At 33.6% G+C, this 24343-nt stretch overlaps 2 protein-coding genes across 2 annotated transcripts in view; one reads left to right on the forward strand and one right to left on the reverse strand.

Annotated features, from left to right (window-relative positions):
* The window catches only part of LOC131851778 (protein doublesex), a 79601-nt gene extending 78006 nt beyond the window's left edge, over positions 1-1595 (reverse strand). The window contains exon 1 of the mRNA XM_059202329.1: positions 1085-1595. Coding sequence (XP_059058312.1) covers positions 1085-1595 — 511 coding nt within the window. The remainder of the gene's footprint in view (positions 1-1084) is intronic.
* LOC131851742 (sodium channel protein Nach-like) lies at positions 1594-23925 on the forward strand. Its single transcript, XM_059202287.1, has 12 exons — positions 1594-1783; positions 16499-16524; positions 17200-17381; positions 18096-18302; positions 19220-19388; positions 19847-19992; positions 20459-20585; positions 21120-21269; positions 21931-22120; positions 22524-22713; positions 23319-23434; positions 23804-23925. The coding sequence occupies exons 1-12, from the start codon at positions 1594-1596 to the stop codon at positions 23923-23925; spliced, it is 1815 nt and encodes a 604-aa protein (XP_059058270.1).
* Positions 23926-24343: the final 418 nt, after the last annotated feature.

Raw genomic sequence — 24343 nt, forward strand, 5'->3', positions numbered from 1 at the left:
TTTCTATTGGAAGTATTATACTATACTATATTGTTTAATTTTTAATAACATTATAAAAAAGACCAGATTCTGTCATAAAGAAAGTAAAACCTGGAACTTCAACTTCAATTTAAGGTTTTCATATTTTAAAGGTAGATACGGCTATCAATCCAGGCCTTGACAGCTTAAGACTAGTGTTATCTTATATTGCATACTTTACGACTAGAAATACAATGAAGAATAGAAAAATTAAAACTGTTTGGCCCTTGGAACATACTAGGAAAATCATTATGGCTCAAAGGCTTCTAAGTTTCGAGAATACTGTTGTTTTATAGATACATTGTCGTGTACATAACACGTGGTACGTGTACATACAAATCAATCACCACAACGAAGCCATAATCAGTATTTAGATTAAAGATCTTCGAATATGCTCACAACTGTAATAATCTCCAGTATCGATATACGAGTAAGAATAAGAAATTAATGCGATATAAATCCACTATTACAGTGTGCATTGATATTTGATAAGGAAAATCGCAGGTATTCATTTCGATGAACAATTTATTCAATAATTGAAAACTGTTCGTGAACACTACAAATTAACTAAAATAAAATATTATCTAATTACCAATTGACTTAGGCTTATTTCAGTAGATAAGTACGTATCATGACCTACCGCAATTAATAAGTCAGTCAGTCGGTCGAGTCTATTGATAACAAATTCCATCTTACATTATAATATATATAATAGTTTCAAATTACATTTTCAAGACCAACTATTGGTTCTAAATAAGGACGGAATATGGATGTGCAAAGATGCAGTTGCTACATGTATCATACGTAAGTATTTATATACATACCCATCATATTACCTAGCTATGTATAATTGATATGCATCATTATAGACACTAGCATAATCTAACACTAACACGTCCTGTGATTACGTACGTAGCCGGCTAGATAGGTATATGTAGAGTAGTACTTGTCATCTGATAACTCGTGCACAAAGCGAGTGCATCAATCAAACAATTAAATAGTAAATACACTGCGCGTGCGCCGCGCAATCACTTATCTTTACTTCACAAAATATGAAAAAACTAACCGGGTTGCTGAGGAGGCAACAGCGGCGGCATGGACGGCGGTGGTGGCGCGGACGGCGGCGGGGGCGGCGCGTACGGGGACACCCCGGGCGACCCTGGCACTGAATCGCAACTGGCCGAGCCCAGGGACCGTGGCGGAGGCGGCGGCACCGGGCTTCTTTGTATCTTCACCGACGGAGGCTCCGGTATATCTAACTCGACCCCGTTAGCTGGCAACCCTGACTCCAGCGCGCGCGCTCTCGCCCTCGCCTCGTCCTGTGCCTGGGCGCGCCTCAACGCTGTCTGCAGCGCCATCACCCGCTGCCTGTCAGCAGTCAGCCGACACTTCTCGCATATACAGTTGCGGTACTTGCAGTACCGCTTGTGGCCCTTCAGCTCTATCTTCAGGCGGTGGTTGCGACAGCGGGCGCAGTTGGGGGGGGCGCGCGGCACGGCGGAACTGGAGGCGCCAGGCTCTGAACGCTCCTCGCAGTCGTCGGGCGCGCGGCGCCTCCACGCGCCCACGGAGACCATGGCTCGGATCTCGTGTTCAGACGTGTTCGCGGTAACCGGACGCGATCAGATCGACGCACACGCGACACAGTGCGCGGTCTCGACACGACTGCCGGCCCCGCCGCCCCGCCGCCGCCGGTGCATCGCGCCCCGCCCCGCCCCGCGCCCCGCCGCGCAACGCGGCTGCATTTATTGCAGTGCCAATGCAAGTACGCAATTCCTTACGATTTAGTTTTATCTTCACGCCGCGAACACTATCTTTAGTTAAATTATCACTCATAAAAATATTTGATCGTTTCAGAACACGAAATGAAAGCGGATTATTACAACACCTGGAGCCACAGAATAGATAATAACTAAGTAATACATATGTAGACGCGATGTAGTGCAAGATTCGTATTATATTGTTTGGCGTGGCAGAACTTTTCCAAAACAATAATTATTTCACACTCTCAATAAAGACAGCCTCGTTGGTCTAGCGGTTAACACCACCTTACTTCTGTTGTTCGCGGGTTCGATTCCTCACACTATGCACACATTTGTATTCAACAGTTATTTGTATTGGTCAGGATGTTTTGTATGTATAAAACACTAAGTATATAAGTATTTCTATCAGTTGTACCCATAAGCACTGCTTACCTTGGAACTAGATGGCGCTCTGTGAATTGTCTAGGGTTATTGTTTGACCCGATTGAACACAGACCTTCCTCATAGACTGCCTTCAAAAACCATGCGGTACTAACTTCCTACGCTAATAATCTTATCCATCGTCGTCGTGTCTATGCCGCACGCGGCATAGAAAATAAACAAGTACAACTATATATAATAACATTTACTATTCCAAAAAATATATTTACTTACATAGAGTCATCCACGCTGATACCTAAAATGAAAAATTACAATAAATCCTTATTTATTACATACTATGACTGACAAAGATTGAGTGTCTATGTGTGTGTTTTTACTTTTCACTATTAAACAACTGTACGGATCTTTATGAAATTTGACATGAATAATAGATTGTATCACGAGCATGGACATGGATATGCAAATTTTTATCAAAAACGAAACAGACTAAGTCGCGGGCAACAGCTAGTCTATCAATAGATTACACTGTTGCAAATTTAAATTGGCACACTAATAAATGCCCCGGCGCTGCGTGCGCGGTGCACTTCGTACGATCGCGTGCAACAACGTAACGCACACATGCACGGCGACCGCGTGCCGCGTGTACACACCGCTATCCTTCACATGTGTGCGTATTGGCCTTTGATTGTGTGCGTGAAATTTTTCTTTACGTCATTCAAGAGATTTTGGCGCTGCAACTCAATGAGAATAGAATATAGTATTTTGTTACTTTAATATTAGTGCTACGCTACTAATAGCGCGACGCTAGGACCACATGTCCTTGAGAAGCGCGAAATTTTTCTTTAAGTTATTCAAGAGATTTTGGCGTTGCAACTCAATGATAATAGAATATAGTATTTTGTTACTTTAATATTAGTACTACGCTACTAATAGCGCGACGCCAGGACCACATGTCTTTGGAAGTGTGAAATTTTTCTTTACGTCATTCAAGACATTCGTGGAAAAAGGAAGTAAGTGATTTTCACCAACTTTTCAGGAGCTTAAAAAAACTGTTAATATTTTTTATATGAGTTCTAGAAATAAGTTTCAAAGAGAAAATCGTAGGTCACAGTTGCCTTCAACTACATGTGTCATTTAATTTAGGAACAGCTTCATGTACTTCCAGATAATCTAAAAAAACACGGTTACTTCTGTATTCCACGAAACACAAAGAACAAAGGGTAACTACAATTATTGCTTTATTGTTATGTATTTTTAAATATATGAACAAATTTAACTCTACTTACGTCTTTATACTCTCCTATATTTCATTAAAATCTAGAATTGCAAGTATAATTACGTTGTTATTTAACGAAATATCATTTTTTGTACATCGAGTTACGTATTTCTGGAGCATTTATTTTAGTTTAGTCGGTGTATTTATAAAAATAGCTTTTATAATGCGGAAAGTAACTGAATATTTAATTTGTATAATGTAATACCTACTTCTTACAGTAAATAGTCCATTATGTGCGTGCATGTAAGTCAAAAGTATAAATATAGGGGCAAATTAATTTAGAGAATATGAAAACAAACAGGGTTATTATTAATTTATTATTATTTTTAAAGAAATGTTTATTGCCTCCATAATCAACTTAATCAAAAAATGTTCAAAATAGTGATATTTTTATTAACGTTCATTATCCTCAACTTTTGAATCGGACTCTGTGGTTTAGTTTAGTTTAGTCTTAGATTTAGTACTAAGTTCTTATAAAACGTCTGATAGTTTTTTTTTATTTTTATTCTTTATATAGATAACGTACAAATATTGTATATATTTTTATATCGGTAACGGTGCATCATACTAATGCTTGATTTCAGAAGGAGTCGCTGTGTGCAGCTCTTTTTTTCCAAATAACTCTTCCCCTTCTATTTGTCTATTATTTGGTGTCTCATCAGCGAAGTATTTTTTTGGAATTAATCCCCGGACATTAAAAAATACAATTCTTTGACTATATAAAAAATGAAAAAAATAAACAGAAAATATGAATTTGAAGAGAAAATTTAAAGATCAAAACATCATATTTCAGTGCGATGATTGTTTCAAAATATAATATATTTATTTAATCAAAATTAAAAATGTTAGTTTTATTATTTATTAAAAAACCATTAGGACGGGTATCGATAAATCTATTTAAAATTTTTTCAGTGGCATCATAGTTATCCAAATTTTGTAAGAAAGCAAGATCTTGTGTTTAAGTCAATCTTGGAAATATTGGACATTTGAAGCTCTTTAATTTCGTAACGTTGTCCTGAACGAGTATGTGCTAAATCGATTGACCAGTCTCGGTTGTTTAGCGCCAGGAAGCTTTTCCATCATGGTTTGCAATTGGTGACAATACACATCTGCCATAATATTCTGGAGATTTAAGAATGCGAAATGAACACACAGGCATATATAGTGCTCACAAGTAACTTTTTTGAGTTTGAATTTTCGCTTGGGGCAGGATTTGGTTAGAATGCTAGGATTCAGCCATTGCGATGAGTGTTTCCGATTATCGTACAAGATCCACTTTTCATAATTGAAATGATCCGATTTAAAATCCTTCATTATTATGCAGTTATGCTAATAACGCAGCAGTCTACGCGCGTTTGTCGATTTGCTCCATTCAATTCATGATCTTTTCAATCTTTTTTCACCTTCCCAATTTGCTTCAAGTGGATTAAAACAGTTTTGTTCGATTTAACACTGCAGATGCAGTTAACTCGGACGTGGTTATCGATGATCCGCTTCCACATTAGCCTTTAATTCTTCATTATCAACCTTGGACTCTGTTTGCTCACGGGGCTTGTTTTGAATAATTTCCAGAACGAAAACATTGAAACCAAAACGCACCGTATTTTCTTTTGAAACACCATCGCCATACACATCATTAATTCTTCGAGCGTTTCTGCACACTGGTGCCACGACGGAATTTGACTCTTAAAAAACGCGATATTTTATGTTTTCCATTTTGTAAACTCAGTGACGTAAAGAAAAAACCAAAGATGGAAAAAACATATAGATTACGGTTTTCGAAAAACAAATACATGAGTAAATAACTGTACAAATTTGAACTTTGAATTCCTGGCGAAAGAGGAGATATTTGAGATCAAAGTGGCCAGTACGATAAAACGCCAAATTCATATGTAAGCACCTAATATTATAGTACCATCTCTGAGAGGTTGGAGTAACATATATAATCTGGGTTTTTCTTAATGCATATAAGTATAAACTATGCATTTTGAATTATCTCATTTCATCTAGAATTTATCATTGTTAGATTGCGGAGATAATGCGATTCTTTATGTGTAAACATATTAATTTGATCAATGACATGTTTGGTTTACTTCTTATTTTGATTGGTCTATTAGTATGTTATCAACAACCTTATCGATTTGGACCACCTTCATCGTTAACTGAATCATAAAAAAATGATAATAATACATACATCGAACTCCTACATTTCCTCCTTCTACCATCAACTCCTACATTTTAATAGCGATATTAGTTCTAATATAAGTTAAGACGCAGATGTCCGGCACCTTCCTTTTTGCAAAATGAACCGACGATATCACGAAGGTGACCGGGAGTCGATGGAAACAAAAGGCGGAAGATCGCACATGGTGTAAGAAATTGGGAAATAAATAAATAATACTCAACAATTAACAGCGCCTTCTAGTCACACGGTATTAAGAGCTTGTGTTATGGGACAACATCAGTTGTCCCATTATGGGCAGTGGGAATTAATATTGAATATTATTGCTAGCAATATAAGGTACATTTAGTTCCACGCGGTCCATCCTGGAAACCATCGTTAGTTAATTCCTGTTAGACCTACAATAATATTCACTGGCAATTGTATATTCGTTTATCCATATTTAAAATAGAAGTATTCTTTTTATCTATTGTTTTTATATACACTTGTATCAATTCGCTCTTCTATGGTAAATGTCTAAAAGCAGATCGATTTTTCTATCATTTATTATTACTATTCCGGGTAAATTCATCTGATCTCCTGCTCCTCCTATCATCCATCATTGGTGCGCCGTCAGCTTATACAATTAGCTAAAAATAGTTTATTTTTTTACTTAATTTTAATTACATGAACATATTCTTAATTTTTTTTTTTCTTGTAAATACATGCTGTATTTAAAATTACCCAACATCAGGTATGAAATGTTACGTGTAATAAAGGTAACTACAACTACACTTTACGCATTGTGAAGTTCTTTTGCTGGGGGAAAAGTATGTAACAATAATCACACATAAACTATCAGCTAAAAGTTTCTTAGAAGAAGTAAGTAATTAGAATTACACAATAGTCCTAGATTGTAAGATATAGGAACAAGTATTTAAGTATATTTGCGTTAAACATTTTTTTGTAAATCTTCTTTTAAAATTTAGGTAAATACAATTATGACTTTATGAGCGGGATAATTGTAAAGCGAATAAATGCAAATATGCATACCTCTATTTTAAGCTGGAATTTTATGTTTTCTAAAGTCGCAAAATTTTAGTATTTTTGCATTTATTCCTTCATTTTTGTCGATAGCTTCATGAAATTTTGACAGAAGGTGTAAACCGCGAACCTCGCTTTATTTATGTAATAAAACATTTTTGACGCAAGTGTAGTTGCGGCCTTTTTACACGGGATGTGCGATATTTTGACGCTGCAACTTAATGAGACCAGAACATAGTATTTAGTTACTATTAAAACTATATTTAATAATAGTGCTATGTTACTAATAGTGCAATGTCAGGACATGTCCTTGAGATTTTCTGACTCACTTTATTCCGTAGAAGCAGGGGCGGATCTACCTAAGGGCTTTTTGGGCTGCAGCCCAGGGCCTCGAGGATACAAAGGGCCTCCAATCCCCACTGAAACGATATTTACAATATAAAAAAATATATAGAATGTTACAAAACCTATCATAAGGTTGACAACCCTGAGATCAATCAACGCATGCAAGTGCACGCCTATAGAAAGGAACGGGGAATTTCTGCTCGCATGTTTTTGGTCGGTGTATTTTTAGTGGAGTTATATAGTTAGGCAGGCCCCTAAGTAAATTTAGACCAGGGCCCCACAAATTCAAGATCCGCCCCTGCGTAGAACGCAAAAGAAGCTTAGCGGTTTGGAGTTCGAATCTGACTGGTAACTAGAATGACAAACAAAGTGAAGAATGACCTGATGTAAATCAGTTATCATGGCTTATTTACATGAACCACGCTCATCACAAAATATTGTATAATGGCTTGCTATACATATATTTTAATATTTAATTTAAGAATTTTTATTAATACTAGCTGTGCCCACGATTTCGTCCGCGTGTTATAGGACTTTGACTAATACTATACTATACAGGTTTATAAAGAAAACATATTCAATAACCTAATCCCAAACTACCAAAGAAAAAGATTTCATCATTCTAGCTTCAATATACGATATGGTACATATGATACATATGATATATGATACAAACTTTCGTCCCCTTTTTTATTTTACCCCCTTAAAGGTAGTATTTTAACAAACTTTAAACGATATATTTATTTATATTAAATAATAAGTTTGAAGCTTCTTGCTTTAAAAATAACAATACATCCATACAACCCTTAATCTCCCGTTTTACTTTACTTATTTTCAATCAATAGCCTAAAAAATAAGTTTCAAGCTTCTAGCTTAAAAATGACGAAACTTCCATACAAACTTTCTTTCAACTCCCCTTTCAAACCCTTATAACCTGTTTTTCGCTTTTAAAGTAGCTTATGTCCTTTCTCAGGGTCCAGACTATCTGTGTACCAAATTTCATTCAAATCTGTTCAGTATTTTAGGCGTGAAATAGACAGACAGAGTTACTTTCTTATTTATAATACTAGCTGTGTTATATTTCAATAAAAAATATAGCCTATATTCTGATGCACAAGGTATATTACTGTAAAGTTTCATCAAATGTAATGTAAATGAAAATTGGATGTAAAAAATGTTTATTTTATGTTTATTTTTTAATTATGGTAAATTAAGTTTAATTATATGTACATTTTATTTGCTCTTTTTTTTTTCGTTTGTTGTTTATATTGTATTTTTTACATTGCACTGAATAAAATACATCCATACGTGAAAGAGTAACAAACATCCATACTTACAAACTTTCGCCTTTATAATATTATATTATATTAAAATTAAGATTATTAAGGACTTACTACTATTGCCCCGGCTTCGGACGGGTATTTAACAAAGTTTTCAAGAATTATAAAGGTACCAATATTATGTCGTACATTGTAACGACGTTACTATTGCATATTTTAGCATGAAAAAGTAGTTATTGTGACATAACTGTATTAGTTAGACAAATGGTATGGGGGGACTTTTTTGTAGATATTGATGTGCTCTATAAAACTGTAATACATCACACATTGTTCTATTGACGGCCTCAGTGGTCTAGCGGTTTAGCACACCGCTTTACTTCCGAAGGTCGCGGGTTCAGATAAATCATTCAGAGACAAAACCTTTCCTATTTATAATATATAAAGTCGTTTGACTTTATCTACATTAATATTATAAATAACTTATAATCAAACTCGAAATCATTTATTCATATAGAACTTTTCGATCTCTTGTGCACATTTATATTATGTACTTTTTTATTATTTAAGAACTGGTAGAGACTCGACTGGTAATTTTTTTATGTTATTAATTTTTCTAATTTTCTCTCTTTAAATATTACATAGAGTTATATAATATCTAGGGATAATTTACACAACGCCATCTAGCCCCAAGCTAAGCATAGCTTCTGTTATGTGTACTAGACAACTATTAGATATAATTAGATACGTAGAAAATACCCAGACTGATTCAAACAATCTTACTCGTGAATATACATAGTGCGAAGAATTTAACCCGCGACTTTCAGAAGTAAGGCAGTATGCTAAACTGCTAGACACCAAAGTTGTAAATTTAAACAATCACACTTATCTAAAAAAATAGAAACTCTGGTCATGAATAGCATCACTAACACCACGTCATCATCTGATGACCGTGGATGCTATTCCAGACTACATTTCTATCCCTCCCCAAAAAACAGCCTCCGCTATGCTGTAATTCCACTTCTTCAGCTCGTGGAACCATTTATGTTTATGCAGTTACAACTATTTACGATAAAACTATTCGTTTTAAATTTCGTTTCACTATATTATTAAGTTGTTCCCGCGATTTCACCTGCGTGAAATTTATAAAGAGTAACAAACATCCCTCCATACTCACGAACTTTCGCGTTTATAATATTAGAAGATTTAAATCAAACGCGAAAGTTTAAAAACAGTAGTTGCAGTTACAGTTGATAATGTCTACCCTATCTGGGATAGCAGTCGTGAAAGTACATTCCACATTCTATTCGCTGGAGATTATATTCAAATTATACAATTCTTTATGGTTAGGCTTTAATAATCGTAGTGCATGCGCATCTATTCTCTTTTAATGGACCATGCTTATACAATGAACGTATGATATTCAAATCACTTCAACTATCATACTTCTTACCATATAATGTTACTAGCTACTCGCCCCGGCTTCGTACGGGTGTACATGTATTATATATATATAAACCTTCATCTTGAATCGCTCTATCCAATAAAAAAACTGCTTCAATATCTGTTGCGTAGTTTTAAAGATTCAAGAATACATAGGGACGGACAGACAGCGACAGCGACTTTATTTTATATAATGTAATGATAAACATGAAAGTTTCTGAGTATAAATGGATGGTTAGATAAAACGATGGATACTACTCGTTCACGCTAAAACTACTGAACGGATTTTGGTGAATATATATATCATATTCACCGAAATCAGTTCACTTCATATTATATTCACAATTTGAAAATTCGTCAGGTATCTATCTCAGTAATGTATCTCTACACTTATAAAGAAAATTCGGTATAAATTTTAAATGTATCATAATGGAGTGGTGCACCCGCCTGCGCTAACGATTAACGCTGGCGGTGCACGAGTGGCGAATGAAAAGATGAGGTAGGTCCATCATTGTTTTTTTATGAAATAGTATACTCGCCTGCGCTAACGGTGTACGCTGGCAGGGTACCAACGGAGGATGATAGGATGAGCATGAGGTTAGTTACCCGATCGAGGTGAATCCTAGGGGTTTTATCTACAAAGTTAGCCAATGGGAACTCCCCAGAGGTCGATATGACATAATACATTGCTAGCAATAAGGCCACTAGATGTTATTTCTAAACATGCTATCTTGGAGATATGAACCCACATCAATATTTTACCATTGCTTCGGCAGCTATGGCCTGCCCTATATACTTTACAGGACAGGCCTTCTCAAACTCTTCTCATATGATTGGGATAATCTAATTCGCCTGATATACTCAGAAGGCGCGTGAGTAGTGAGTATAGGTACCCTTTTTTCGAACTATTGTAATGCTGTTGGCCGTAGCTGGCCTTTAGAGCTTCACCGGACGATAGGGGGCGAGTGCAAATGGCATACCAAACCCTCGGAAAGACTTATAAAGCGACTGAAGGCCAACTCCTGATGGATGAGTATACCCGTAAGATGGATGGACGTATATAGGCTACAACAACCGTCTACAATTATATGGTATCTTAGTTTGCCTCCAAAGTGCCCTATACACAGAAAGCTCGTGGATATACTCGTAGAAGAAATGCTGTAGGCTATGAGAGCCCTCTTCCACTAATTGGTACTACATCTCTTAGTTTACCATCAAAATAATAAAAATCTATTATATTACAGTAGTTGGATTTTTTAGTTTATCAAAGAAATACGGTCTGAATTTGCTTGTGAAGGATCGTACATTAATGACAAGACTAGAAAAGAGTGTGTGTAAAAGAAATACCGATATATCACATGTAGGAGCGTGGGGGAGAGGAGGGATAGTAAAATAGTAAAATATTGCAAGTCATACTGTAAAACAGTTTATGAAGTTATAAATATATATGTATGTCTTGAAAAATAAAACAAGAAAGAGAAGGAATTTATAACATATTGTCCTGTATTGTCACAACTTAATACATCATGTTTTTCATCATGAGCTTTCATTGTTTTCTTCAGATTGAATATATTTATACTGTGACCATATTCATAGTTTTATCAAGGACAGTATTTGAACCTAAATCTGTTATGTTCTATGCTACCTCCGCTATGTTCCATAATAAAAACTAAATACTTCTCGTCTTTCCTTATCATTTCGAAACACTAACTCGAGGTATGCCTCTACATTCAATTTATAACCAAAAACTTTATACAGTATATCTTCATGTTAAAAATTGAAGTATCTAGTTCCAACTCACTACTTATTACCAACTTATTCGAATTTTCGACAATCTATCTAGAATATAAAAATTATCTGTTGTACATTGTTCTGTGTTATTATTATTATATTAAAATTTAAGATTTTTCTTAAACTCAAAGATTTATACAATACATGACATATTTATAAATAAACGTCAGTGCACTATGTCCTGCAAAATACAAATTCAATGTTACCCTACAACAAAACACACTGAGCAGTAGGTTTTTGTGTGCTCGCCATTGGGAAGACATCTTGTCACCGTTTTCATATTTACTGAAATTGTTTTATAATCGAAGCCACAAGAAACACCGGGCTCTTTGTCGGTCCGGTCCGCACAACGATTTGTTCATAGTTTTTATCGATACTCAGATCGTTTCAAATGATAATCGACTTCTCAGTATTGAGTTTTAACACTCGATATTTCAGTTTACAAGTACAACCAGTATGTAAGTATATCTATATTGTTTCACAAAAAGATCGACTTCTTGTATGGATTGACGCTGAAATTTAAATCTCGCTGAAATGATCACTGCAATAATTTGAGCTCAATTGTCATATTTTTAATATAATCAATAAAAAAAATAAGTAATCCAAAATTGTTCAGTTTTATAGTTTTAATAAAATATGTTTGAATATGTACTTAACTAGTTAAAACGTTAGATATTTAGTCATTGATAGTTAAACATAAACGTTACAGTCAAATTAATAAATCATTTGGAAGTATCTACGAATTCAAAGTTTGTTTAGAAGCAACAAACAAGTTTAGTACATTCTTTAATGGAAACTGCGTCTTAATAATAAAAATAACCCTGTATAATTCACACGTCGCCAGCTAAACCCAAGTTAAGCTGACCATGTGTTGTGGTTTACTAAACAACTGATAGAAATATTTAAACACATATTTTGTGTACTTTAAAAAAAAACAAGTATTCAGTTTTCTAGTTGGCGCTGGCTGAATTGTCCAGGGTTATTATATATATATAATTTAATACACATATAATATTGACGACCTTGGTGGTCTAGCGGTTTAACACACCGCTTTATTCCCGTTGGTTGCAGGTTCGATTCCTCGCACGGTACTTGTATTCATGAGTATGATTGTTTGTATCGGTCTTGGTGAGTCTATGTATAGTATGTATCAGGGATATTAAGCAGCTCCGTAACCGTAACCGAAACTATCGGATATCCGATATAAAAATATCCCTAACCGTAACCGAATCCGAAATAGAAGTTTCGGATAATATCGGATAGGGACGGAGCCTAATTGAGGCATGTTATGTAATCATTTTATTACTTGTATTTTACTTTTGAAATTCCTTAAAAAAATAATATTCGTAACTGAAATTATCCGACATAAATATTCATATCCGCATCCGTATCCGTATTCGGTATAATAATCATTCCTATATCCGAAACCTATCCATATCCGAAATTTCATATCCATAACATCCCTGGCATATATGTATTTATAAAAAAAAACTATATCTATATATTTTCAGTTATCTAGTACTCATAATACAAGCTTTGGCTAGCTAAATTTGGGTCTAGATGGCGCTGTGTGAATTGTCCTGACAAAAACAAAATAAAGGTACTGAATGGACCCAAATTAATACAAATAATCTTACTCATAAATACGACTACAATTATAATAATAATAAATGAAAGTGGAGTGGAAGTGTGGAAAAAAAACCAGCAAAAATTAGAGATAAAAAAAAAATAATAATCTCAGGAAAATTCACACAGCGTCATCTAGTCCCAAGTTAAGCTAGCTAAAACTTGTGTTACGGATACTAGACTTGTGTAACTGATACAAGTACATAGATTTTTTTTTCATATCTATACTTCATGAATACAAATGTTTGTGCCTTGCGAGGAATCGAAACCGCGACCATCGGATATAAAGCGGTGTGCTAGACCGCTAGACCACCGAGGTCGTCTCGACGGTCGAGTACAAATGTTGTAACTATTTGTAAAGTCATTTTTTTTTTTTGAGTAGTAATAAGTAGTATCTTGTGCTGTTTATTTAGCTTTTAATATTAGATTTATTTAAATAAAGAATATTCATAATAAACAACAAACGATCAAACACAACAAAACACAATCCAATTTAACTAACTTGGCCATAGAGCTTTAAAATTAAATATAATAAATACAATGTTGCCATACTCAACTCAACATAGCACCTTGTAACCCTGAACAGCCATAAACCCGGCGGGAGTCAGGACTATAAACTTGACTACGGTTATTGGTAATTACCTTCCTAATGAATATTTATACAGGGTGTAACAGAAAAGGTATAATAATTTACAATCCTAGTATATATATTATATATTCGTGAGAATGACCCCAACTTTCCCAAGGTACATGTCTACTGAACTGAATATTACTGACTATTGAAACTAACTGAAAATTGTCTCTAGACGTGATCGATTTTATAGGAATATTTAAAAATATGAGTAACTTTATATTCCTATAAAATTTAATAAATACGGAAATATAATTTATTACAATATATGTATGTATGGTGTTGGTGTGACAATATTGGATATAACGTCAGAGAATGTATGAAAGCTAGTTGAAGAGTTAATTTGTCTTGGTAAGTCCTATAATGCGCAGTAATGAAGAAAATATCTATACTAATAAATAAAATCGAGGCATCTGTTCATAATTTCATATTAAAAGCTTATATACACTAATACGGTACTTACATAATTAAATAATTAAAAAATGTTTGTCTGTCTGTTTGTTCTTGCTAAATTCTGAACTGGCTGGATAGATTTTGACGAGACTTTCACTCGCAAATAGCTAATATTATAAGAAGTAACTTAGGCTGCTTATATTTTACAAGCTACTCGCCCCGGTTACGCATGGTATAGTTTGGCAAACGTTCCTCTTGAATGACTCGTATCTTTTACAAAATTTAATTAATGGTCATTAATTCGTAGCACAGTTTAAAAGATCTAACCGATCAGACAGTGGAATCGACTCCATTTTGTACTATATAAAGGTTTATTTTAATAAAATAACTTTTATTCCACGTGGATGAAGACGTGAGTAACAGCTAGTCTATCATCCCTCTCTGGTCTAGGTAGCGAACTTTGAATAAGGGCGAGCACAATAGATCTATACAGGTCTCAGTGCTAAAGGTTTTAGCATCAGACAATATCCCAAACCTCCCTATAAAAAAAAATAAAAAAAACAGCTAGTCTAACTAATTTGTGACGAGTGCTGTGCAAATGTAGACGTATAGGACGTTAAAGTGTTTGCAAATCTTAGTAAATTAAAAAAGTCATTATTTTTGTTTTGCATTCATATGATACAACAGAAATCAAAACTTTGAAATAATATTAGTAATATTACCATTAATACAGAATCGAAATTACTGTACATCAGATCAGACAGAGTCATCTATCGAGATATCGGAAACTTACTAACTACTGCCATCTGTCGGTAACTTAGTCAAGTATAAATGCAGATATAAGTTTCAGACTTGCTAATACCTAGCTGCTCACTACTAACATTAAAAGTGAACTGACAAATTGCAGGCAGAAAACTAGGGGGAGACCTAACAACATTTGTACGCAAATGAGCATGAAATCATGTCAGTTAGCCCATCATAACAAATCACCAGGAATTTATCATGATGGTTACCAGGGGAGAGCGCGTGGAGATCAAACTGACGTGGTACATTGCTAGTAATGATGGTTATTAGTCCACAATGCTAACAATCTCCTTCCCTCAATAATTTATGTTTGCACAGCTGTTCTCTTGATTAAAGTTTGTCTAGTTCCTCATTTTCTATGATTTGATGCTGTTGTTCTAGCTATATAGACAACTTGTAAAGAATATTTTGTATTGCCAACTGTCTGGAATAATGCTTTTAATGTAACAAACATTCATATAGCCTAGACTATTTGTCATTAGAGTAGCCTAAAACTTAGTTTGATTATTTATGAGTTTTTTTCTATTGAATGACCTCATTTTTGCTTTCATTCATTAATGAATTAGTATTCAGTAAAACAAATAATGATTTTATTATTAATCTAATATATAGATATAATTGTATACCTTATTTTTCTAAACATTGAAAACAAAATCAGGTATAAGTAAGTACTTCAATTATAACAGATGACTTCGTTAGTACTTCTAAATATATATAACTCAAATGTGACTGACATAGTGATCTATCAACGCACAGCCTAAATCACTGGACGGATCGACCTGAAATTTGGCATGCAGGTAGATGTTATGACGTAGGCATCCGCTAAGAAAGGATATTGATTAATTCTACCCCCAAGGGAATAAAATAGGGGATGAGAGTTTGTATGAAACTTTGTCAATATTAAACCGATCGGGCTAAGACTTTGCATGCATAAAGATACTATGACGTAGGCATCCCCTAAGAAAAGATTTTGATAAATTCCACCCCATGAATTGAAACTGAAAAAAATTAATTCCTCATTGGAATAAACTTATTAAATATAACGCAAGCAGCCTCACCACAGTGGTAATTAGTAGGTTACGTCTTTTTTTTTATAAATGAGCAAGTATTCAATATGACAGTTGAAAGAATACGCATTCTTATCATTATTATTCTATTCTCGTGCTGTATTCTCGTGAGAAAACTTCGGCAGAAAATTAATTACACAATCGAAGTGTCCGCGGAGGGAAGCTTCTCCGAAACCGCACGGTCCGAGACCACTTAAGTTCTACCGTCTGGGGATAAATTCGATGGCGAGGGATGCAATGGTAAAAGGTAGCCATAGGCATCTTGTCGAACATTTCCTCAGAATACAGTTGTATATTCGGTAGAACCAAAGAGTAAAATAAATATACCAAAAGGAATATAGAACACACAAAGCAAAGTCTCGTCTCATCTCAAGTCTCTCTCTAAATGGGTCAATACCGCCAGAGAGATTTTCCTCTCTTACCAATAGATGCCTAATAGTTTTTGCATATTGTTGTGACAATTATGTAAATTATACAGAAAAATATGTTTTAAAAAAGCTGGGTGTAAGTACACTTATAAACCAATTATTAATTCATTAACTTTGATCTAGTCCAATGATAAGGGGGACAGTACTTTTTAATATCATGCCATGCACTGGCATTGTAATTATAATCGATTGTCGTGAGAGCAGAGTCACATGTTGTGTTTTATATGTTGCATTTAAATATATTTTATCATTACAATTTAAATAATATGTCATAGTACGTCCACGCCTAAGCACCGCTCCAAAAAACGGTATGAAATTAGTTGTTCCGTAATATTTATCGAAATTTTCTTATACATTTTATTCAGGTATTATTTATATTGTCAAATACGAATATTTAATTAAAATATACAAATAAATTACTAAAATGTCAGATATGGCTCTATCTAATATTATAGACGTGGAAAGTCAATCAATAACTACATATAAAGTCACGTTACTATTCTGATTTTGTAGAGACTATGTCTGTATAACATAATAATTACCAGGAAACCTGGAAAATAATTACCAAATCAGAAACGAAAAAAATAAATAAATTCGATATAAATTCAGAGCATCAAAATAAAAAGAATTAACTAGAAATAATTTAACGTATTACATAGCTGATTTTCTTTGTAATGTTCAAAACATATTTTTACATATCATATCTCCGTACCTGCCCATATATGACATACATTGTTTATTCTTCTTCTAGATGCGATCTAATGAAGAGTTATGGTGGCAGAATTACAGAAGAAAACGGTTGAACCATGAAACTGTCAGCACTGAATTGATCTTACGAAAGAGTTTTGTGGAAATGCTTAGAGAGTACACTAGCCACTCCTCTATAGCTGGGGTTAAGAAAATTACTGATAGTAACATACAAAAAATATTGAGGTAGCTATACGTATAAATAAAAACATTACGGCAAAAACACAGCAAGCAACTTATAGAAATAGAGAAATATAAATAGAAATAATCTTCATTCAAATAAACTCATTACAAGCACTTTTGAATAGTCATATTTTGATTCTACCACTCATTCGGAATGCAGATTCATCACAAGAAGAATGAGCAAGAAACTTGTATGTTGCTCTTTTGAATAGATGTTTTTTTATATAGATAATTACAGTATAACAATTAAGAAACATGCGATGATCAACATAGAAATCGCTACGCACTCATTTTATTAGTGTAATCAGATAATATTGTTAGTGCTACGGATTTTAAGTTTTTCTATAAAAACATTATTGTCGTTAATGAGTCGTTAGTCTTCAATTTTATAGTAAGCTTTTTTGCAAAGAAAGTGTTTTATATGACATTTAAATCTTTTTTCAGGCAGATTTGCAACAAACTCTGGTATTTTGTTGTAAAACCTTACGCAATTGCCATAAAAGTATAAGTATTGTATAAGTACTGTATTGGTTTTATTATAATAATACTATGTAAAATTATGTGCTAAACCGCTAGACCACTTAGGCCGTTAAAATTTGGTTGATAAAGTCCCCTTCACATAAAAATAATAGTTTTCTCATATATCTTTCATGTACAGACAGCAATCAGCTATATTCTTTGTCATATATACAGATGATGTATTTTTTATTATTACAGAATGATGTGGTCTTCAATATTATGCGCTATGTTCGGTATAACTTGTTACTTCATACATTACACATGGTCAGATACATTATCCAAACCCTTCATAGTGACCATGGAATCAACCACATATCCGATATCCAATATTAACTTTCCGGCGATCGCTTTATGCAATTCCAACAGAATAAGCAGAAAGTCACTTAAAGCCATCGTGAGTAACATGTAAGTAAAATCTGTTATCCGCTAAGTAACATGTATGTATATGTAAGTAAAGCTAATTATATCAAATTACTATTAACACCTGTGAAAAATTTCATCCCTTATTTCATCCCCTCCAGTTTGACACAAAAGATAGCGTATGTCTATCCTAATTATATAAGGATCTTCATGTCAAATTGAGAGCCATTCATGTTGGATAAAAAGTAAATGGAAAAAAGTATCAAATAGACAAACAGACACTATCGAATTTATAATATAAAACATAGAATGAATATGGATTAAAGTTAAAATTCATTAATATTCATTTTTGATTATTCACTATTTTAATTTTGCAATAATCCCTATGTTTTGAATGTTTATGTTTCTTATAACGTGCTTAATTTCGAATAGTGGCGCTTAAAAAAATAAAATAAATAGTCTGGCTAAAAATAAGGCTCGCCTCATGTTGCACGTAAGTTTGAAATGTGGGCATGTCAAACATTGCGTTCACCATATCTAGAGTTTACAACGTCTCTGACAACGCCTACTGGCATAACTTGTTTTTATTCATTTATTCAGTAACAATTTACATTGTGTTTGAAATTATACAATTTCCAACACACGTGATAGTACATATTTTTTATAACGATTAATTTAAATTACTATTTTACTTTTTTATGTAATTAGAAAACTCACGGCCCATCTGATAGTAGGTAAGTGGTAACCATCACCTATTTACATGAACGAGATCAAGGTATATCACACCTTTGATATCATTACAGACGACTGATGTTCTGTCTCTTATCCTATAATATCAGTGCCCTATCTCGAAACCTGTAACTAAAAAACAGCTTAGAAAGTAAGCTGCTAAGCGGCTGACGACTCATTACAAAAACTAGCTCGTAAAAATAAAATCTCCTGAAAACCCATTGAATTTTCAGTAATACACACCACAACTATACATCAAAGGAACTACAATGGTTTTATATGCAACACGGCCGCTTTTTAGATTTTACGTGGAATGAGAGGCTACGGACGCTGGCAGCAGTGGAGTATTATAATTCTCAATACTATAAGAACAGCCAACAAATCGTTAGCGTCATGAAGAAGGTCAATTAAAATATATACTTAATAATATTCACGTAAAGTATCTTTTTAATCAACTACAAAAAAGAAGAATATAAATTCAGTAGTCTTTTTAATATAATCAATCGACTTTTGTAAATAAAGGTATTTTCTATTCTCGATGTTTCAACTTGCACTAGCCGTAGTCACGAGTTGACTGGAGTACAATGATGTCGATCTCAATAGGTGCGCTTTTACAACTACTACATTCTCGTGGACATAGAGTCACGTTAATTGCCGATACTAATAAAATTATTCTTATTTTAATTATATCAATACTTTTAGTATAGTCATATACTCATGTCTAAACCAACATGTCAGGTCTTGAGGTGTTTCGAACTTCGAATAAAGCAGTATGTATATCATCATTAATAAAATTACCTATTATAGACACCATTGCTCATTGAAGATGAATTTTTTCACCTATATTATATTGTATGCAGCTCGCACCCAACTGTGATGAGATGCTGCTAAGCTGCATGTGGGGTGGTGATATTGTGAACTGCAGTGACATATTCAGTGTGCGACGCACCGTCCGCGGACATTGCTGTGTTTTTAATTATGTTTTGGACTACAATTCGGCGGACAGGTAAGACTAATGATTTGTATATTTATTTAGACTATCTTCGATATAAAACTGTTTTTAATCATCAAACATGTGGTTTAACAGTAGTTATCTATTCATACATCAGATTCTTTAAAGCACAAAGCTAGTTTGCTAATTCTAAAACCTGCCTAGTATGAAGAAATCATCAATCTGATAAAATCTCGTACCATGTACGTCGTACATCGTATTTTGACCGATTTTTGGAGCTCAAAATATCGTACAAAACTTGTAGTTACCAGGGTACTTATATGAAGAACCTCGTATAGTTAGCAATCCTGGTAGAAAGCGTGAAAGTATATTGAAATTATTTGAATTTCGTATGTGTATTTGTATAAAAATATGTATTTAGTATACGAAATATGTTTTACGGAATACAGTGTTTTAATTTTTTCTTTGACCACTTGAAAATTGTGCCAAATAATTGCTATACCTAACTATGTTTCAACAGTCCAAATCAGACAATTGCAGACGTAAAGAAACAGAATCAGGCTGGATATTACAATGGACTGAATGTTTTTCTGGATCCAATTGCTGAGGACTATGTTTACCCTTTAAACAATATTAAAGGTTTTGATGTAAGAATATTTTTCATTTTTTTTTATTTTGGCAAAATGCCTAGTGATTAACATGACTAGAGTTAGAAGAAGCTCGTCACCAAAAGCTTTTATATGTTACTTTATATAATTGACTGATTCTCCAATTATTGAAATACTGCTACTAATAGCAGTATGTCAATAATTGGAGAATCAGTATTTCAACAATTAGACCAAATTAATTAGATAGACGGAAATAGGTTTATCCCTTGTCACGTTGGATTCAAATATTTTCAGTGATATGTTGTGTAACTATGTATTTCATGGTATCTAACTCTCGCCTATCATATGAACTATATCAGATCTTAGGTATGTAGTACTTATACGTTGACATTTCGGAGGACTTAGATGTCATGACTCGATATCCTCTAAGTTTACTATCATAAGCTGTATGGCGGATAAAACAAATAAGAAACTGACGACGTTTTACAAAGTCCGCCTCGGTTATAATGTCCTAATTAAAATAATATTAATTTAACACGTTTTATCCCCTATATAGACTGTTTTTTTTCCCAGGTGCTGGTATTTGATTCTACACACTTCGCCGATCCCACTGGTGGGGGTGTAATACATCGTGTATTAGAAATAAACAAAGCGATTTATGTTGAACTTCAGTCAGTTAAGCAAATAGCCACTACGGAAGTCCGGAAATATTCAACTCAGACGGTATTTTTTTATTCTTTAAAAAAAAATCTGAATGTATGCGCATCGCTTCAAAACTACTGCATCTATTTTTGACTAAATATTTTTTGTGAAATAGCGCTCGGCCATATTTTAGGGATCTCAATCTCTCCACCTCGCCACATGTCGGAACATTTTAGTCAGCATGACTACTCAAGACACATTTACTGACATACTCATCAAACCGAGACACAGATTATAAAGTACGCTGCTTGACAGCACAGGCATGAGAGAAGATAAAACGATGGAAAGAGAATAATAAAATTACGAACTAATAAGTTAATTATCTAACTACACTATGGTTAATTTATATGCGGTCAAAGTAGGGGCGAGAGATTATAGCTCTGATATACCAGCGAAATCTCTCTACAATCTTCTAAAAGATCTTGTCTGTCTAGAATTACAGTAAACTCTGTAAGTACTAGAACATAATAAAGCTGCATTAGCAGTCTCCTATCAGAATTGGCTGAGTAGGGAGAGAAACACGAGCGGTGAAGGTGAATGTCGACAAGACAACTACCGAAAATTGCTCGGAGTTTCCCTCTCTGCCACTCCCGATCGGGCTTTCGTACGATGAATCCATGGAATTCTAAGAAATTCCACTTATCTCAGTAGTGAAGTAACTTGACTTTATTTGCGTCATCAGAGAAACTGTTTATTCCGTGATGAAGAAAAGAGCTTCGGAAATATGTATTCATACAGCGCTTGTATTATAAGATGCAAAATAAAAACAGTTAAGTCATTATGTAAATGTACACCATACTTTCTGCCTATTACTGAAAATGATGGTCCAGTATGCAATCTTGAACATCTGAGATGCTTGAATAAATATAAAGGTAAGTAACCAGCCCTCTTGGTTAACTATTGATAATGACAAGAATAACAATAACGCAGCCAAATTCACACAATGCGATCTAATCCCAAGCTAAGGTGAGCTTGTGGTATGGATATTAGACAACATCATATAAAAGTCGTACTCAAATACATTTCTTTGTAAATGTACCTACATGTCATGACATAATAGAAAACGCCCAGACCAACACAGTTGGTATTGGTCTGGGTCATCATGCTCATGAATACAAATGTTTGCATCGTGAAAGGAATCGAATCAGCGACTAAAGGAAACAAACGTATAACACATAGGCTATAAATTTCATGCGGCTAAAACCGCGGGGATAGCTAGATTTAAATGAAATAGAAATTTAACTACCCATACTCTAGAAGTATTTTTCATTTCAGAGAAACTTTTATATATATTTCCTATAAATGTTCTGAACACAATTGGATTGGAATTAGAAATCCAAGATTCCCTCTATTGTCCGGAGTGCTTACCAGATTGCGAGTTCACGCAGCACTTCACGAGAGTGTCTAAAATACCTCTTAAAATTGATAATGAGCATGCACAGAAGCAGTTTAAAGGAATTCAATTGTAAGTCTTTGCACTTTTGATATTACAGAATTATCTGCAGGGTTTTTTCACATGATATTAAATTTCCGTTCTCATATCAAATGTAAATAGGTAGATGTAATCTTACTAATATTGTAATATTATATTATCTGTGCCAATATCAAAAATGACAAAAATTGTAAGTATGGCAGGACGGATGGATATTATTACTATTTCACACAAAAGCTGGTAAATGGATTTTGATAAAACTTATAACATATAATATAGCTCATATATGTATCTACATAGGTATAATTTAAAAAGATATTGTGTAAATTGGTCGAAATAAATAAATGTCAACTAACTGTGATGCAGACGAAATTACGCGGGTCAGCTAGTACCTATATTAATAGCAGTAAGATTTTCTTGTAATATAGGTTGTTTAGTACTTTTTTATATTAATTATTAAAGTGCACCGCCTTATTACCTCTGATCAACGCGATGCTTGATCGATTGATGTGTAGAGAATGCCGTCAGGCATTAGGTCCGCCATATATACCTACATATATTATTATGTGAAAAAATAAATAAATAAATAGGTATATAATACCTATATAAATGTTTGTATTTTACTTTGTATATTGCAGTAGTGGCCTTAAAGGTATCAATTTATCTAATAAATGCTTTTTAAGTATTTACCAATCTACACCTGATGGGAACTTGGATCGTTTGGATGTAGTATCATATTGGTTTGAAGTCCTTAGTGAGTATTTATCATCACATTAGATACACACCTATTATAAAAGTATTAAATTAGCAATTTAACAATAACATAGGACAATATTGGAATATGACATCAGTCAAATCATTACCAGCTAGATTAGATATATACCTATGAATATATACATATATTTATTAATATATACCAGTACACATATCGTCTGAAAAAAACTGAAATAGAAAATTGGTCTCGACCTATCAGATCAACTGTAGATATAGAGGATTATGATTAAAATTCATTAATTATATTAACAACATAATATGTACCTAATAAACTTATCTGAGTAATAGGTACCTACATTATTTAAACACGTACTCTACGTACATAAATAGAAATTTCTATATATTTCAGGCACATTTGGCGGTTTTGCCGGCGTCGTCATTGGATTTTCTATAATTAGCATTGTGGAATTAATTTACTTTTTTTGCATTAGATTCTTTCAAATATTCCATGCAAATTTAAAAAATTATTAATTTTTATAACATTGTTCAATAATGACATCTGTCAACGTACAAAAAATCTGTAGTATAGCAACTTTTTTGTTACTTCAATAAATTAATTTTATCCCACTCCTACTATTATAAAAGATTTTTTTTACAAATTATAAGTAATTAAAAAAACATACTCTATTTTCTGATACAACAGCTGAATACACTATTTCTGTTGCATATTATTTTTGTAAAAAAAAAAGTTTTTGTGTGCGTTTACAAAGTACGTCATATTTATCAAAACTAATACTAAAGATAATCAGTGAGACATTATCCAAGGTTTTTATTTTGTGTTAAATATTTTCAACATAATTTATTGTTTAATAAACTCTTAAAATATGATTAAAATCTTATTACGTAACATTTTATATAATGTGGAGACATATACATTATACACTTTGCT

Source organism: Achroia grisella, unplaced genomic scaffold (assembly GCF_030625045.1).
Source record: "Achroia grisella isolate CSIRO2021 unplaced genomic scaffold, CSIRO_AGI_Agris_v1 utg807, whole genome shotgun sequence".
NCBI lineage: Eukaryota > Metazoa > Arthropoda > Insecta > Lepidoptera > Pyralidae > Achroia > Achroia grisella.

Excerpts from the sequence above, each read along its gene's own strand:
- LOC131851742 (XM_059202287.1), top strand. The coding sequence starts at position 1,594 with ATGGCTCGGATCTCGTGTTCAGACGTGTTCGCGGTAACCGGACGCGAT. Across the intron at positions 16,525-17,199 it reads ATGTTTTAAAAAAGCTGGGT|ATGCGATCTAATGAAGAGTT; the intron begins GTAAGTACACTT and ends TTCTTCTTCTAG. Across the intron at positions 18,303-19,219 it reads AAAGCCATCGTGAGTAACAT|TAATACACACCACAACTATA; the intron begins GTAAGTAAAATC and ends TTGAATTTTCAG.